General features: G+C 37.3%; 4 protein-coding genes across 7 annotated transcripts; all 4 read left to right on the top strand.

Annotated features, from left to right (window-relative positions):
* Positions 1 to 1,271: 1,271 nt before the first annotated feature.
* LOC662746 (trehalase) lies at positions 1,272 to 10,329 on the top strand. 2 transcript variants are annotated; one of them, XM_008199058.3, is made up of 2 exons: positions 1,272 to 1,339; positions 8,270 to 10,329. In XM_008199058.3, exon 2 carries the CDS (start codon positions 8,282 to 8,284, stop codon positions 9,941 to 9,943), a length of 1,662 nt encoding a protein of 553 aa, XP_008197280.3. In that variant the 5' UTR covers positions 1,272 to 1,339; positions 8,270 to 8,281; the 3' UTR covers positions 9,944 to 10,329. The 2 variants fall into 2 exon arrangements, with proteins under 2 accessions (XP_008197280.3, XP_973919.2); XM_968826.5 differs by lacking the exon at positions 1,272 to 1,339 and adding an exon at positions 6,478 to 6,496.
* Positions 1,491 to 13,427, top strand: LOC662782 (trehalase). Of its 2 annotated transcripts, none has more exons than XM_015982919.2 (2): positions 1,491 to 1,780; positions 11,756 to 13,427. In XM_015982919.2, the coding sequence occupies exon 2, from the start codon at positions 11,767 to 11,769 to the stop codon at positions 13,411 to 13,413; it is 1,647 nt and encodes a 548-aa protein (XP_015838405.2). In that variant the 5' UTR covers positions 1,491 to 1,780; positions 11,756 to 11,766; the 3' UTR covers positions 13,414 to 13,427. The 2 variants fall into 2 exon arrangements, with proteins under 2 accessions (XP_015838405.2, XP_973952.2); XM_968859.4 differs by lacking the exon at positions 1,491 to 1,780 and adding an exon at positions 10,022 to 10,162.
* Positions 4,452 to 6,226, top strand: LOC662717 (trehalase). The gene has a single exon (XM_968798.5). It carries the CDS (start codon positions 4,540 to 4,542, stop codon positions 6,163 to 6,165), a length of 1,626 nt encoding a protein of 541 aa, XP_973891.2. The 5' UTR covers positions 4,452 to 4,539; the 3' UTR covers positions 6,166 to 6,226.
* LOC662806 (trehalase) lies at positions 13,424 to 17,856 on the top strand. 2 transcript variants are annotated; one of them, XM_008199104.3, is made up of 3 exons: positions 13,424 to 14,404; positions 17,026 to 17,334; positions 17,386 to 17,856. In XM_008199104.3, the coding sequence occupies exons 1-3, from the start codon at positions 13,524 to 13,526 to the stop codon at positions 17,834 to 17,836; spliced, it is 1,641 nt and encodes a 546-aa protein (XP_008197326.1). In that variant the 5' UTR covers positions 13,424 to 13,523; the 3' UTR covers positions 17,837 to 17,856. The 2 variants fall into 2 exon arrangements, with proteins under 2 accessions (XP_008197326.1, XP_015838404.1); XM_015982918.2 differs by having other exon boundaries at positions 17,026 to 17,856.
* Positions 17,857 to 17,954: the final 98 nt, after the last annotated feature.

The following is a 17,954-nucleotide window of genomic DNA, read 5'->3' as shown; positions in this document are numbered from 1 at the left end:
TCACAGATTTTTTTAGTCTTTTAGTTTCTAAATTTTTTAATATTTCAATATCTTTTTTTGTATTATAATTAAATTTCTGTATAATTTAATTAATAATAACATCGACTGTTCTTGGCTATTAAATATGTTAAATTTTGCTGTTCCACGTTTAAACTCCAGACAAGCCATGACATTTTATCCTATAGCGAGAAGGACCAATGTAGCTGATAAGTCTCCTATCGTATTAATGACTACCCTATTTAATAATGTATGTAAAGACGGTGATATCAACTATGATTCGTGGCGGAAGATTGTTTCGTCTATATCATTAGTATAGTATTAGTGTAGTTCTAAGTTTTTGTATATATTTACTGTAAATGGGATTCCTGTAGTAAATAAAGGCTTATTATTATTATTATTATTATCTTTTAGTAAATTAAATTCTACATTTTTTTTTCTGGTTTTGTAGGTTCATAGTTATTTAATCTTCACTAAGTCCTTTATTTTTTTCAGTATTTCACACTTTCAGTTTTCAAGTTTTTCAGGTTTTTTTCTATTAGACATTTTGTTCCTCAATTTCCTTCATAAATACCGAAGTTATACACGCTTGTAAAAATTATATTATTTTCGCTAGTAATTTTTTAAATTAATTCTAGTGGATTTTTTGAGTGATTTATAAAACTTATAACACAGCATTTAAATTTTTTGTGTCTGTGAGTTTTTTCAGAATTTTTCTGCTCTAATTTCTAATTTGTTTGTCATTTCGTTGAATGGACGAAAGAATCGCTAATTTTTATTAATTTTTCTGAATCTGGATCTTGAAAAAAACCGTCCATGACAGAACCGCTTAGACACAATTACACGGAAAAATACTTTGCATTAAGCATCGGAGAAAAACGATTATTTTTCTAATATCTCATAATTTTATTGTCAATAAACGTGACATTTTACAAATGCTTTTATTTTGTATGAGCGTTGAGGAAATGACTATGAATTAAGGTAAATACCAGAGTTGGATAAAAGTTTACGCGTTCAAAACTTTCGGTGATGCGCACTTTATCTCCCGCCAATTAATAATTTTTATTCATTGCATTTTCAGCATTCTTTACGATTTATACCAACCATAAACATTAATAAAAATCACGATTAACTAACCACACGTGTTGTTAATTTTTTATCATTATGCCACATTGTTTACAAATCGAAATAACGGACAATCCCAACTCCAAAACCCCACCAAATAGCAATTATCACAAGCTCGATTTTTATCGCAAAGATGAGCAAATTGCCGAAGAGTATAAAAGATGCACACGGAGGACGTCAATTCAGTGGCGACTTTGTGACAGTGCAAACCAAGCAGGTAAATTAATTAGCCCAGGATAAAAAAATTTCAATGTGTTATTAAATTTATTATAAACGTAAAGTTCTCATGAATAACACAAAACTTAACATTATATAACAGTGACATAAGCAGTCGCTTGATTGCATTCCGGTTAAAAAATGCAAACGGACGTTCGCGATTTATATCCTTCGGAATGCGGCCCAAAATCTGACATAAATCCGAAAAATAAAGATGCGCTCATCTGCCGATCTCTCCGGCACGCTGTACAGTCGCCAACACAAGAACTGGTCACAGTGTCAGTTGCAATTTCCGCAAATCAGCACAGTGTCGACTGCTGAAAGAATTTTCGAAAAAGTGCGCTGTTGCAACAAGTGGAAATAAAACCGCAATTGAAAGAAATTGTCAGTGGTTCCTGTCTTAGTGGATGCTCAAATCACCCAACAATAGCTTGCGTTCAATGTGAGTCGGGTAATTAAGTCAATTTATTTCTGCTTCCGTGTGCTAGACGATGCCAAGTTCCTTGGAAATTTTTCTAGACGCTTTGTTGCTGAGGAGAAAAATTCGACCGAAAGCATAGAAAGTGTACCGTATTCAAATTCGAGCGATAAAATTGAATTTATTATGCTAAATCGCCGATATTAACGTAATTGTTTGTGTTTAAATAATTAAGCGCTTGTTGGGTGGACAACCTCGATTTTTTCGATTGCCGGTAATTGATCGGAATGGTGTTACGGATAATTACAAAATTGTCGTCATTGTTACCAACTTTTCGATTGTAAGCGCTCAAATAATAAATTCGAGAACTGGTTGTTTATGACTTTCAAGATTGTCTGGTCTATGCTACTTTTTTATAGTTCAGCACGTGTAAGCATTCATTATTTTATAAATAATCGTGATGTTCAGCAAATTAAAATTCAGTTTTTGATTGTTTTTTTTGCGATTTTGAGGATAATATCTAATGGAAAAATAATAAGCAATAAAACGGTAAACACAACCGTCTAGCTTTTGCATTTGCGTATTTCATTATCTTTGCAAAGTGGTATTGCTTATTAGTTTTTGGTTCGAAAGTGCATTGTTATCAGTTTGCGTTTTTCATATTTCACATATTTTTAATTGTTATTTTTTTGTGAAATAATTATAGTAAAAGTCTGCTAAATGTAGGTATTATACTTAATATATATTAAAAAAAATAAACGTTTTTAGTGGAATTATTAGTCTCCCAAAGTACCCCCAAAAATTTGGGTTATATTTTTATATCTTTAAAATACTTATAACTTTTATTTTATATCTTTAATATTGGATTACCTTTTATAATAGTAATAATAATAATAATAATGATAATGATAATGATAATGATAATAACAATAATAATAATAATAATAATAATAATAATAATAATAATACAGGTGAAGACGTAATTTATTCTAAGTGAAAATTTATAATACAAAAAAAATGAAAGTTAAAAAATTATTCAAATGGATAAAATGGATTTTTTACAAAAAATTGTTCACAAAGTATTTAAATAATTTAAATAATTTAAATAATATAAATAAGGTAAGCGTTTGAAGAATTTTAAACAGTGTCTGGCGAGCGGTTTAATCTTAAAAATCATTTTATTTTTATGCTTAAAATCTATGCACTTATTCTAAAGACCCTGTATTTTTCTCTCCGCGTGTGAATTTTTTCAGAATTTACTTACAATTGCTTATAATTAAAATTTATGATTTGATTAATTAGCTACACAATTAAGTTGCTGTAAAAAATATTACTCTTGTCATTTTAGGACAATACTTATCTGTTGTCGATGCCAAAAATTCGTAAAAAAATAATTGAATAAAAATAAAAAAATTAAATAAACCTAATTTTGGACATGGCAGCAACTTTATTAAGTATTTTTGCTCAAAGCATGATCTAGGCTTCGTTGATTTAGAATAACAGTAGAATTTATAAAAAAAATTTTTTTTATACAGCGTTAGAAAATAGTTTAGCAAAATTTTATAGGTAGAAAGCAAGACAAATCTATTAAGCAATATTTAAATAAATCAAAAATGCATAGTTTTCTCAAAAAATAGTACTGAATTTAAAGTCCCAAATTTTGAGAACCGCTGACCTACATTTATAAAAATTAGCGTAAATTTCAATATTATTAACAAAACAGCAGTGGTAAATTAATATCATGGTTCACTACGATATTCTTGTATTTCAATTTGTGTTATGCTATTAAATTTTACGAAAAAAAAACCAATTTTTTTTTGCCGTGACCAGGACTTGAACCTCCCTTACAAATGAACATGTTAGCCACAATTTTAAAAAAATTCTCAAAACGTACATGCGCCACTATCTTCGTTATGTTTAATGAAAAAAATAACTGCAAATAAACTACGAAAGCCACACAGTGGCTCTCAACAGGTGGGTTAATAAAAATTTCTGAAGTACGCTTTTTTAAAAAATTTTAGAAAAAAAAAGGGTTTTTAATTCGTCTGATCATAACAAATTCCTTGTATGGCAGATGTTAAACTATTAATTTATCATTTCTTTTAAGTAGATAAAATAGTATTTTAACCGCAATAATAGACAAAATAGCACTTTAACCGCAAGCGTAGATAAAATGTTTTAAATTTATTTTATTCAATTAAATTTACAAATTCCAACATATTAATTTCAATAATTAACAATAACTTTTTTTCTTGCTTTAGGAAAAAAATTGTATTATACACGACGATGAAGACGATGATCGTAGATAAACAATCTCTTTATCGTCTTGTATAATAAATAATTATAATTCAAATTAATATTTTTAATGATTCAATGTTAATTAACGCATAAGAGCAAAAAAATCTGAGAAATTAAAATAAATAGAGATAAAAAATAAAGATTTTTGACTTTGGTATATCTAGTAAATATTTTTAGCAGGCTCACCCTGTATACAGGTTGTTTAGAAATAAGTTTCTAACAAGGACAAACACTTTTTATGCCTTGTCCTTTTACAAAAAGTCTGCAATTTTTTTGTGGAGGACCAAAAGACTTTTTTTAATCATTGTTTGGGGGAAACAACGGCCTAATATTTATTCAACGATTCACTACGTAAAACGCAGCCACTATTTAGATAAAAACAATTAAAAATAATCCGACCTTCGTTTTATTCAAACACTTTGTTTTATCATTTTCCACGTAAAACAATTTTTGGTTTCCTCACTTAGTCCCGAGCTACTATCGCAATGAACCACTTGTCCCTTGTCACACTTTTTTGCCTATTTGGGGCCATTTTCGCCCAAGATTTACCGTCATGTGAGAGCAAAATTTACTGCCAAGGCAAATTGCTCGACACGATCCAAATGGCCCGACTTTTCGACGATTCCAAAACTTTCGTCGACATGGCCTTGAAAAACTCCGAAGAAACGGTACTCGAAAATTTCGATAAATTGCTCCAGGACACTGACAATAACCCGAGCAAGGACGACTTGGAACAGTTCCTTGAGGAAAATTTCGAAAATCGGGAGGAACTCGAAGAGTGGAGTCCGGAGGACTACACGGAAAGTCCAAAATTTTTGGAAAAAATCCAAGACAAGGGTTTGAAACAATTCGCCCAGGAGTTGGTCAAGCTTTGGCCGAAATTCGGCCGGAAGATGAGCCCAGAAGTTGGGCAAAACCCAACCAAACACTCACTTATTCCAGTCAACAACGGATTTATTGTTCCAGGAGGGCGTTTTAACGAATTTTACTATTGGGACACTTATTGGATTATTAAGGGACTTTTGATGTGCGAAATGAAGGATACGGTTAAAGGAATTTTGGAAAACTTCTACCAAATTGTAAAAAAATATGGTTTTGTGCCAAACGGTGCCAGGGTTTACTACTTGAACCGGTCCCAACCCCCACTCCTCGCACTGATGACAGCTGCTTATTTTAAGGAATCAAACGACTCGCAATGGCTGGGTGAACAAATCCCTGTTCTGGAAACCGAGCTGAATTTTTGGCTCCAAAACCGTTCGATTGAAGTCAATTTGGGCGAAAACAGCTACACTCTATTCCACTACGCCTCCGAAAGTGGAAGTCCGAGACCAGAGTCCTACTACGAGGACGTCCAAAGTGCTAACAAAATCGAAAATGAAGCCCAAAAAGTCCAGTTGTGGGCCGATTTGAAAAGCGCGGCTGAAAGTGGCTGGGACTTCTCCTCCCGCTGGATGTCCGACCCCAACGGCGACCTCACCGACGCCCAAACCAGGAACATAATCCCCGTAGACTTAAACTCCTTCCTCTGCCAAGCTTTCAGCATCATGTCCTCCTTTCACCAAACTTTGGGCAACGACCAGGAAGCCACTCTCTGGGCCACCAAAACCCAAACTTTAAAATCGGCCATAAAAGAGGTTTTTTTCGACGAAACCGACGGAGTTTGGTACGATTACGACCTGAAATTAGCCCAGAAGCGGAAAAACTTCTACCCCAGTAATTTGACCCCTTTGTGGGCGCGCGCGAGCCACGAAATCGACGCGGGGAAAATCGTGCAGTATCTGGGGCAGGTTTTGGGGTACGGGGGCGGCGTGCCTGCGTCCTTGACCAAGTCGGGGCAGCAGTGGGACTTCCCGGGGGCTTGGCCCCCTTTGCAGGAACTTGTCATAAATTCGCTCTACCGTACGAAGGATTCCAAAGCGATTGAGGTGGCTAAGGAGTTGTCGCAAAAATGGCTCAAGTCTAATGTCCAGGCGTTCGATAAATATGGGGCCATGTTTGAGAAGTATGACGCTGAAAGAGTGGGGGAGCCCGGGGGTGGGGGCGAGTACGAGGTCCAGGAGGGGTTTGGGTGGACCAATGGGGTGGCCTTGATGCTAATCAAGTGGGCTTGAATAAATCGTTGTGAATTTTTAAACCTAATTTCGAAAAAAAAACGATATGGTAGTAATTTAACTCGTATCTTTTATTATGTATCACAGGCGGTGATAACATTTTAAACTTCCGTCCGTTTGCGGTATAAATCCAAAAAAATCGAACAAACTCAAGTAGATAAGTGAAAGATTTTGGAAAAGTTTGTAGTATCGGTGACCCGAAACCGATAATTAGAGTGAAATTTTCGGGTGATCATCACACTTTGAAATGATGTACACGTGTGTTTGATTCGCAATCATAAAATCACACTGACAAATCTTTAAGCTTTGTTTGTGTGAAACACTTTTCTCGGTAAGTCTCCGTTGTTTATTGTCAAGTTCGTTTCAAAATCGGCTATTTGCATTGATAGCTATTATCACTAATTGTTGGAAAATTGCCTGAAATAGCACACGTATCAAGAATTTTTCCAGAAAATGCATTTTATGGGCTGCAAACTTTTATACCTTTTTCCAAATACTGACAAAATGTTGACAAAAAAAAATTTTAAGTACTGATAATTCAATTTAAGTGTAGACTTTACTTTATAAAACTTTATAAAACCGGCTTTTAGACCCTCGAAAGTTTGCACCTGTCTTTTTTTCCAATTTTTATCTTAAGATTTTTTTATAAAAACTTTCGTTTTTGCGTAGATTTAATTTTTAGTTATGCGAAAATTACAAGACTTTATTTCGAATATGTTGTTTACTTTTGCTTTTTTAATTATTCATGAAAGTTAATTATGAGTAGATTATAATAATAATAATAATAATAATAATAATAATAATAATAATAATAATAATAATAATAATAATATTAAAGAGCCATTATTGAATAAAATTAAAAAATTGTAAACAGATGGGGAGGCGAAGTCTAGCTTAAAGCTATTCAACTCAACCTCAAAAAAAATAATAAAAAATATAAAAACAACAAAAAATTAAAAATAAAATTATAACAACAAAGAAATACAAATAAATATTGTAAATATTTAAAAATTAAAAACAAAACAGAAAACCACTACCAGTCTCTCAGATAGCAAGAAATAAGAAAAAAAATATTAGAAAGAAAAGTAAAAAAAAGATCAGAAAAAAATTATTTTATTGTCAGCTACAGGTATGGGATCAGATTTGTTTGTTTCACTCGATTTATGTCAAAATTTTGTTAAAAAATAAATAAAAAACAAAATTCAGTAAAAATTTTTATTTTTTAAATCTTTTTTTACATGTAAGCATGCTTTAAAACAATATATTTTCAGTTTTAGCGAGATTATGTAAGATTAAACCAAAAAATCACCAAATAGAATTAAATTAAAATAAGAATGAGTATACGTTAAGAGTGTTTTAGCAAACACAAAACTTTTTCTTAAAATTCTGTAAAAAATAATACAAAAAATCTATAATTTACTAAGTTTCGTTTTGAAAAATTACTAAATTCGGTTTGAATTTCGTCAAAAACTGTCTGAAAATGTGCTAAATTAAACCAAAGACGACGTTAAATGTACGTTTTCCCTGTGGTTAAACATACGTTTTAAAAATGATAACTAGGTTTTTTACCAATATCGCAAAAAAAAATCATGGCTGAAAATAATGTTTTTAAACTAAATTTTCTCTTTTCATTTGAAAGATTTTGCAAAAATGGGCCGAAAAACCAGCGAATTAAAACAATAATTACATTATTTCGTGTCTTATTGGGCGTTTTTTTATTAAAAAAAGATGAATCACAGAAAAAAATTCTAATCCGGCCCTAAACCATTAAAATTCGAATGAGTTGACAATGTTATTTAAACACAAGTTTTCCCAGAATTTGTCATTTTTTGCGCCCAATAATTGCATAAATGCACAAACATAGTCACTTATTTCTCAATCAACGTGTAGCTGGTTGCTTTCACACGCAACAACATAAAAATTATCGCTTGCCGCAAATTATTTTTCCACCTTGACATTGGCAAAGATAATCCTGGGACCATCAATGACACATACAATCAAATCCGCCAAATGATAACACGATAAGAGATATTGTCACACACATAAAAGTGTCACTTCGCCACAAGTTTTCAATGTTTTTGTAGCAGTGTCAAATTTTTTTCAGCCGAGTCGAGTCATGAAGTCTCTCCTCGTTTCGGCTCTTTTAATCGTAACAGCATCAGGCCAAGACCTGCCGTCATGCGCCAGCAAGGTGTATTGCCAAGGCAACCTCCTCCACACGGTGCAAATGGCGCGCATCTTCGATGACTCCAAAACCTTCGTCGACATGAAAATGCGCAACGACGAGACAACAACTTTGGCGAACTTTGACAAGTTCTGGAACGACACTAACCACAACCCCAGCAAAGACCAAGTCAGGAAATTCGTCAGTGACAATTTTGAGACCTACAACGAGTTCGACGACTGGGTCCCGACCGACTTCACCGACAACCCGGAGATTTTGTCAAGAATCGACGACCTGGAGATTCGACAGTTCGCCCAAGACTTGGTCAACATTTGGCCAAAGCTGGCCCGGAAAATGAAGAAGGAAGTGATTGACAATCCGGGGCTCTTCACCCTTCTACCAGTCGACAATGGTTTCGTCATCCCAGGTGGGAGGTTCAAGGAGTTCTACTACTGGGACTCCTACTGGATCATCAAAGGGCTGTTGGTCAGCGAAATGAACCAGACGGTTAAAGGCATGCTTGACAATTTCTTGTCAATTGTTGACAAGTACGGTTTTCTGCCGAACGGTGCCCGCATCTACTACCTAAACCGCTCCCAACCGCCGCTCCTCAACCTCATGGTCGCCGCCTACATCGACGCAACCAACGACACCAAATGGTTGAAGGACAACATCAAGATTCTGGACAAGGAACTGAGGTACTGGCTGGACAATAAGCTGGTGGAAGTGACCAAGAACGGGACCACCTACACCATGGCCCACTACGACTCCGAGAGCGGTTCCCCACGTCCGGAATCCTACTACGAGGACGTCACCACGGCCAGCACCCTCCCAGAACAGGCGAAAAAGCAGCTATACGCCGACTTGAAGAGCGGCGCTGAGAGCGGCTGGGACTTCTCCACCAGGTGGATCGTCGACGCGAGTGGCGGCACCAAAGCCAACCTCACCGGCCTCCAGGTCCGGAGACTCATCCCCGTGGACTTGAACGCCTTCCTGTGCCAAGCCTTCCGGAAACTGGCCGAATTCTACGTGATTTTGCACGATTACGAGAACGCGATTTTCTGGTACGAGAAATCCTTCCTCTGGCAGAAAACCATCGAGGAAGTGCTTTATAACGAGGAGGACGGTGTTTGGTACGATTGGGACAATGAGTTGGGGCAGCACCGCAAGTACTTCTTCCCTTCTAATTTGGCCCCCTTGTGGGCGGAGGCGTACGACTTGTCCAAGGCCGATGTTTTGGGCCAGCGGGCGGCTGAGTACGTCGTGGGGCAAAAACTGCTGGACTACCAAGGGGGCATTCCAGCCTCGTTGACCAGGAGCGGGGAGCAGTGGGACTACCCCAACGCCTGGCCCCCGCTGCAGAGCCTCGTGGTCATGGGTCTGGACAGGAGCGGCAACTGCAAGGCCAAGGAGCTGGCCCGGGAGTTTGCCCAACGATGGGTCACTGCCAATTTGATTGGGTTCAACCAGACCAGCGAAATGTTCGAGAAGTACGACGCGGAGGTGCCGGGACAGTATGGAGGGGGCGGGGAGTACGTCATCCAGAGCGGGTTCGGGTGGACAAATGGAGTCGCACTTGAATTTATCGAGCGATTTTACGCGGTTTCGGATTGATTGTGATATTGTTAATAAATTATTTTAAGTCTTAAGTGTTGAGATTTTTTCGACGTGATTGTAGGAAATGGAATTTTTATCGAAGTGTGTTTGTGTTTGACTTAATGATAAGTAATTACTTAAAAACTTCCACTGGTTGGGGTTTTGTCAGTATTAGGTAGGTTGTTGATCCTGAATCAGCTGATTTGGGAATTTTGTACCATCAGGACACTGGTTTATGTAAGTGAATTGCACGCTCTTTCACTGTTTATTATTGGTACGATTAAATTTTCCATTGATAAGATGATGTTTCTAAACGATTTGTAAAAAATTTACGATAAGTGTTCGTAGACACAAGATTGTTATTACAACTTGTAAGTTTTGAACAATAAAAAGTATTTTTTTTATTTATTTTTCTATTTTTCAAATCCGCCCTGTAATAATTTATTCAAAGTAAAAATTTTCAAAAAGGAATAATCTAAATCAAAATTCCAAAAATAATCTGACAAAGTTTTTATATAAGTTAAAGACAGTAAAGGTCCTAATACGGGACCTTCAGGATCAACAAATTTATTGTTTTGGGAGCTGGAAACTATATTTTTTTAATTTTATTTTTCAAATCCGAGTCTACGCCAGATAGTAATTTATTTAAAATAAAAATTTACAACAAGGAGAAATCTAAATCAAATTTACAATAAAAATCGGACAAAGTTTTATATAAATAAAAACAGAAGAGGTCCTAATACGGAACCTTGAGGAACACCAAAATTATGGTTTTGGGAGCTGGGAACGTTATTTTTATATTATTTATTTTAAATTGGTTTTAAAATATAAAAATATTTATAGAAAATATTATTCTTGGAACACAAGACTAGGTTTTTTCTTCATATATTTTTGTCTTTTATCACTTTTAAAAAGTTCTAAAACACGAAATCGAGGTAAAAAAATTTTAGAAAACGGCCAGGTTTCTGATTGAATTTATTAAGAAACTTGTAAAATTTTAACGTCCTTTATAAATACCGAAGTTATACACATTTATAAAAATTATATTATTTTCTAGACATAAAAATTCTGCGTTAATAATTTCTTTTAAAATGACTATAATAATTTTTTTAAGTTATAAGTATATTAATTCTCAATAAAAGTTAATAACTTCTACATGTGGTTTACAGAAGCGTGATTAATTTAATCCGCAATTAAATGCGTGATTATGTGATCACGTGACCAAATTTAAGCAATAATTGGTTCATTCGTGTTGTTAACTTTTAACAACGAATTAAATTTTAACAGAGCTTTCCATGAGAGGTAAGAATAACTGATTTTTATAAAAACTACTATAAAACACCATTGACTATAGATAAGAAGTAATTGTTGTTATATTTGTTGAGCAGATAAGATTCTCTGAGATTAAAATTTTTTAAAGATGACTAAAAAATACTATAGCAGTATTATAAAACTTTTGATAAAACTATCTTAAGAATTTTTGGGAGAAACAATGTTTTGGTAGTTTAAGCGAAAAGCAAAAATTTACGACTGGCCTTAAAATGTTAAAAACTTGATGAATTTATCGCGCAATTTTGATGACTGATGATAAGCTCCAGCTTATTGTCTCCATAAGATCGTATAGATGAAAAAACTCACATCAGAAATTGGTCAAATAAACAATATTTAGTCCACTGCGTATAAATCTATTATTAAAATGTTATTAAATGTAACATTGGCCCACAGAAAAACACAAATAAAATTCCAAACGAAATAACAAGCAACGAAATTAGCGAAACAAAAACAAACACTCTTGCTACAAAACAACAATTTCAACACAATTGTTTTCAGATTTGACTAAAATGCTTTTCCTCCTACTTCTCACCCTCTCATTCGTCACAAGCGAGCCCTGCACCAGCCTCATCTACTGCCACGGCCCCTTGCTCCATATGGTCCAAACGGCGCGAATTTTCCCCGACTCGAAAATCTTCGTCGACATGAAAATGCAACACGACGAAAAAACCACCCTCGAAAACTTCCACCGTTTCATAAAAACCACAAACAAACCAAACCGCAAAGAAATCAAACGCTTCGTTAACGAAAACTTCAAACACTTCCAAGAGTTCGACGACTGGACCCCGCCCGACTTCCGGCCAAACCCGGATTTTTTAAACCGGATTCGCGACCCGGAAATCCGGGATTTTGCCCACGAAGTGGTCCAAATCTGGCCGAAACTCTCCCGGAAGATCAAAAGGGAGGTGCTGGAGTCGGCGGAGTTGTTCTCGCTTCTGCCGGTACCGAACGGGTTCGTGGTACCGGGAGGGCGGTTCCGGGAGTTCTACTACTGGGACTCGTACTGGATTCTGAAGGGGCTGCTCTTGTGCCAGATGCACCAGACTGTGAGGGGGATTTTGGACAATTTCGCCTTCATTATCCAGAAATATGGGTTTTTGCCAAACGGCGCCCGGGTCTATTACTTGAACCGCTCCCAGCCCCCGCTTCTGAGCCTCATGGTTGGGGAGTACTTACGTGCAACAAATGACACGGAGTGGTTGCGGGAAAACATAGTTTGGCTGGACCGGGAGTTGCAATTTTTCCTCGAAAATAAACTAACAACTTTGGTAAAAAACGGAGTTAAGTACCAACTAGCCCATTATGTTGCCAAAAGTGATACACCGCGTCCAGAGTCGTACTTTGAAGACATCAAAAGTGCGAAATTTTTGCACAGTCCGGAAGCCAGGGCTGAGTTATGGACCGATCTGAAAAGTGCGGCTGAAAGTGGCTGGGATTTTTCCTCCCGCTGGATGGTTGACCACGATGGTGGTACCAAGACCAACTTGAGCCACATCCAGACCAGACGAATAGTCCCAGTGGACTTGAACGCCTTCCTCTGCCAGGCTTTCGGGACATTGTCAGGTTTTTACACCACTTTGGGTGACCACAAAAGGGCGCTTTTCTGGCTCCAAAAGTCACACTTGTGGCGCCAAAACCTGGAATTGGTGTTTTATGACCACGAGGATGGGGTTTGGTACGACTGGGACCGTGGGTTAAACCAACCACGGAAGGGTTACTACGCCAGTAATTTAACCCCACTGTGGACACAATGCTACGACCCCAACCTTTCGGATCATTTGGGCCAGAAAGCAGTCCAGTACTTGTCAAAAACCGGGATTCTGGACTTTGATGGTGGCATCCCTGCCTCCCTTGTGAACAGTGGGGAGCAATGGGACTTCCCCAACGCCTGGCCGCCCCTCCAGTCAATCGTCATTCTGGGCTTGGACCACACAGGCCACCCCCAAGCCCAGAAAACCGCCCAAGATTTGGCCGAGAAGTGGATTAGGTCAAATTTGGACAGTTTCAAGGCCACGGGCCAAATTTCCGAGAAGTACGACGTTCAGTTCAGCGGCCACAGCGGCCGTGGCGGGGAGTACAGCGTCCAGCACGGCTTCGGCTGGACCAACGGTGTACTTTTAGAGCTTATAGACCGGTACTACGGCCGGGAAAAATAAATTTTTTGAGTATTTTTTGAGTTTTGTTTTTTGACACACATGTCAAAATATTGTCAATGTTGGTGTTAAAACTGGTGTAAAAATGCCTGTCCCGCCCGAAATCCAGTGTCATGAACGCGTTTCATGTCGTTGTGATTTTCCTAATGGTCCGAGCGCTAAGTAGTCAGACCGTGACGTGCAAAAGTCCGATCTTCTGCCAGGGGGATTTGCTGCGCGTGGTCCAAATGGCCGGGATCTTCAAGGACTCGAAAACGTTCGTTGATATGAGTCTGGTCAGGACGATGGAAAAGACGCTCAAAAATTTCGAGATTATGATGACCAGAACCGGGGGAAGTCCGAACAAGAACGATGTTGTTGAGTTCATCCAGAAGAACTTCCAAGCGTCGCATAATGAGCTGGACAACTGGTACCCGACCGACTACCAGGTGAACCCGCCCTTTTTGCGCAAAATCAAGGATGTGAGGATTAGGGCGATCGCGAAGAAATTGCTGGACATTTGGCCGAATCTGGGTCGGAAGATCAAGCCCGAAGTGATGCAGAACCCCTTCAAGTACTCCATCATCCCGGTGCCCAATGGGTTTATCGTGCCTGGGGGGCGGTTCCGGGAAATCTACTACTGGGACTCGTACTGGATCATGAAGGGGTTGCTGATTTGCGATATGAAACACACCGTGAAGGGGATGATTGATAATTTCTTCCGGATTATTGACATGTATGGGTTTATCCCGAACGGGGGGAGAATCTACTACTTGGACCGGTCGCAACCGCCACTTTTAACACTCATGGTGGCCGACTTTTTGGAGGTTTCGAAGGAAGTGTTGTGGTTAAGGAACAATATGAAATATTTGGAGAAGGAACTAATGTATTGGTTGACTATGAAGACGGTCCAGGTGGAAAAACACGGGCAGAAGTATCGGTTGGCTCGGTACCGCTCCAGTGATAATACGCCACGTCCTGAGTCCTACATCGAGGACATACACACAGCCTCCAGGTAGTGATGTCTCAGTAGATTTTTTAAAGGCATTAGGAACTTCTTTTAAAAATTGGAATTTTTGTCGGTGGGTAAATGGAAGGTTGTAAATATTGCTAGAGTGACTTTAATTTTTTTTGTGAAGGAAAAAATGTGTTTTCAATTTTTTTATTTTCTTAATTCCGGCAAAACCATTCAAAAAAGTGGAACTGTTTTAATTCTGACCTATGCAAAATGATCCGGGGAATCGATTGGCATCGAGAAAATTGCCAAATTCCCAACAGTTTTTTAGTTATGAATTTTTTAATATTTTACCAATTTTTGCATTTATCAGCAATTTGCTCGAAAACTGTTAGTCGGAGAACAATAATCTTTTTTGAAAAAAATAGATAATGTAAAGAGCTTTCCAACGATAATACACTTCATGGGGTTATCTCTAATAGTTCCGGAGCTATTGCTCGAGAAATGTTCCGGGTACCCGAAATCGACCAAAAACGCTACAAAAATTGGAAAAGTCAAACAACAAAAAATCGAACATTTGGACTTTTTGTGGACTTTTAACAACTTTTGTGGGTTGTTAAGACATGTAGAAGTCCATAAAAATTTGCTGGAGTAAGTTTAAAAAATTTTTTTTTTTTCATATTTATGAAGGTATTTGCCTTGACCATTAATTTTTTTTTAATTTTCTCAATTACGACTAAACTATTCTAAAAAGTGGAACTGTTTTGATCCATACCTATGCAAAATGATCCGGGGAATCGATTGGCATCGAGAAAATTGCCAAATTCCCAACAGTTTTTTAGTTATGAATTTTTTAAAATTTTACCAATTTTTGCATTTATCAGCAATTTGCTCGAAAACTATTAGTCGGAGAACAATAATCTTTTTTGAACAAAATAGATAATTAAAAGAGCTTTCCAACGATAATACACTTCATGGGGTTATCTCTAATAGTTCCGGAGCTATTGCTCGAGAAATGTTCCGGGTACCCAAAACCGACAAAAATTGCGACGAAAATTGAAAAAATCAAACATCAAAAAATCGAACATATGGACTTTTTGTGGACTTTTAACAACTTTAATGGATTATTAAGACATGTAGAAGTCCATAAAAATTTGCTGGAGTGAGTTTAAATTTTTTTTTTTTTCATATTTATGAAGGTATTTACCTTGACCATTAATTTTTTTTTAATTTTCTCAATTACGGCTAAACTATTCTAAAAAGTGGAACTGTTTTAATCCATACCCATGCAAAATGATCCGGGGAATCGCTTGGCATCGAGAAAATTGCCAAATTCCCAATAGTTTTTTAGTTATGAATTTTTTAAAATTTTACCAATTTTTGCATTTATCAGCAATTTGCTCGAAAACTATTAGTCGGAGAACAATAATCTTTTTTGAAAAAAATAGATAATTTAAAGAGCTTTCCAACGATAGTACACTTCATGGGGTTATCTCTAATAGTTCCGGAGCTATTGCTCGAGAAATGTTCCGGGTACCCAAAACCGACAAAAATTGCGACGAAAATTGAAAAAATCAAACATCAAAAAATCGAACATTTGGACTTTTTGTGGACTTTTAACAACTTTTGTGGGTTGCTAAGACATGTAGAAGTCCATAAAAATTTGCTGGAGTTAGTTAAAAAAAAATTTTTTTTTCACCTCTTTGAAGGTACAAGTATACTCAGGAAATTTGAGCAAAAAAATCGAAAATTTTAAATTGCGTGAAAAATTAGTATAACAAAGAAAAAAAGCCGCTGAATCCAATGGAACAAACCGCACTGCTCTACGACGTTTAGTTTTCGAGTTATGAATTTTTTTAATGAATAAAATTTTTCACTATGACAAATGGCCACCCTAAATTTAGGCAAAAAACTTTAAATTTTTAATTCTTGTGAAAAATTGATATAATATGTAAAATGAGCCGTAGAATTCAATGGAACAAACCGCAGTGCTCTACGACTTTTAGTTTTTTTTATGAATTTTTTTAGTGAAAAACTTTGATCGCCTCTGTAGCCGGAATTGTTGCCCGGAGCGGCTCTGGGTTTGGTCGAAAAAATAGATAAAATTAAGCGCTATCAGATGGTTTTTTGTTCGTTGCTCTAAGTCTTACAGTTTCCGAGAAAAACGCAATAAAGGGTTTCCATTTTCACTTTTTTTATTATTTTCTCAATTACGACAAAACTACACGAAAAAGTGCAACTATTTTGATCCTTACCTAAGCAAAATGATCCGGGGAAGCGATTGGTGTCAAGGAAATCGCCAAATTCTCAATAGTTTTTTAGTTATAAATTTTTTTAAAATTTTACCTATTGGCCTTTACCTTTTATTTGCAATTTTCTCGACTAGTATTAGTCGGAGAACAATGATCTTTTTTGAAAAAGATACATAATTTAAAGAGCTTTTCAACGATGGTAAACTATAGGGTTATCTATATTAGTTGCGGAGTTATTGCTCGATAAATGTTCGGGACACCCAGAATCGACCACAATCGCGACAACAATTGGAAAAATCAAACACCATAAAATCGAAGCTATTAATATTTTTGTTTTGATTTTTTGAAATTGACAACATGTTTTACTCCGGGAGATGAATAAGTTAGTTTTCCAACGAATTATTCTTTGAGTAACGGCCTCTAAACCAGGTACCGCACCGAAGACGAGAAGCGCCAGTGCTACCAAAACATCCGAACGGGGGCCGAGACCGGCTGGGACTTCTCCGGCCGTTGGTTCTTCGACCACCAGGGCGGCAACCGCGCCGACTTGAGCACAATCAACCCCACTCGCGTCATCCCCGTGGACTTGAACGCGTTTCTATGCCGCTGCTTCAAAATCATGCACGAGTTCTACAAGAAATTCCGCAACCACGAACGGGCTGCCTTCTGGCTGCAGAAGTACAATGAGTGGCTGAAAGCCATCAGAGACGTGCTGTACAACGTGGAGGACGGCATCTGGTACGATTACGATATCGAGCTCAGAGTCCAAAGAAAACATTTCTATCCCAGCAACTTTGCGCCGCTCTGGACTGAGTGTTACGACACCAGCATCAGGCAAAGTTACGGGAAAAACGCCACCAATTATCTGGTCCAGAAGGGGATTCTCAACTACGAAGGGGGGATTCCCACGTCCCTGTTTGAGACAGGGGAACAGTGGGACATGCCAAATGCGTGGGCCCCCACACAGGCAATTGTGATTTTTGGGCTGGATAAGAGCCAGGATCCTGGAGCGAAGAAGGTGGCCCAGGACTTGGCGTTTCGCTGGATTGATTCGTTGGTTAAAGTGGCAGAAGACACCCATGAGATGTTCGAGAAGTACAACGCCATGTTCAAGGGGATGTATGGGGGTGGGGGCGAGTATGAGGTCCAGACGGGGTTTGGGTGGACTAATGGGGTCATGTTGGAGCTTATTGAGCACTATTATATTAAGAACAAAGGGGCGAACACCACAGAGACGTAATAAATTTCGTTTAGTTGGTAGTTTTTTTCTTGTATTCTTAGTCTTACGAGGGAAAGGTCAACGTAAGAGCAAAGCAAACAAGTGAGTTTATTGTTCCCGTATCGTGATTTTATCGGGA

This window comes from Tribolium castaneum, chromosome 6, assembly GCF_031307605.1.
Source record: "Tribolium castaneum strain GA2 chromosome 6, icTriCast1.1, whole genome shotgun sequence".
In the NCBI taxonomy this organism is placed as follows: Eukaryota; Metazoa; Arthropoda; class Insecta; order Coleoptera; family Tenebrionidae; genus Tribolium; species Tribolium castaneum.
This window is presented reverse-complemented; position numbering and strand designations above follow the sequence as displayed.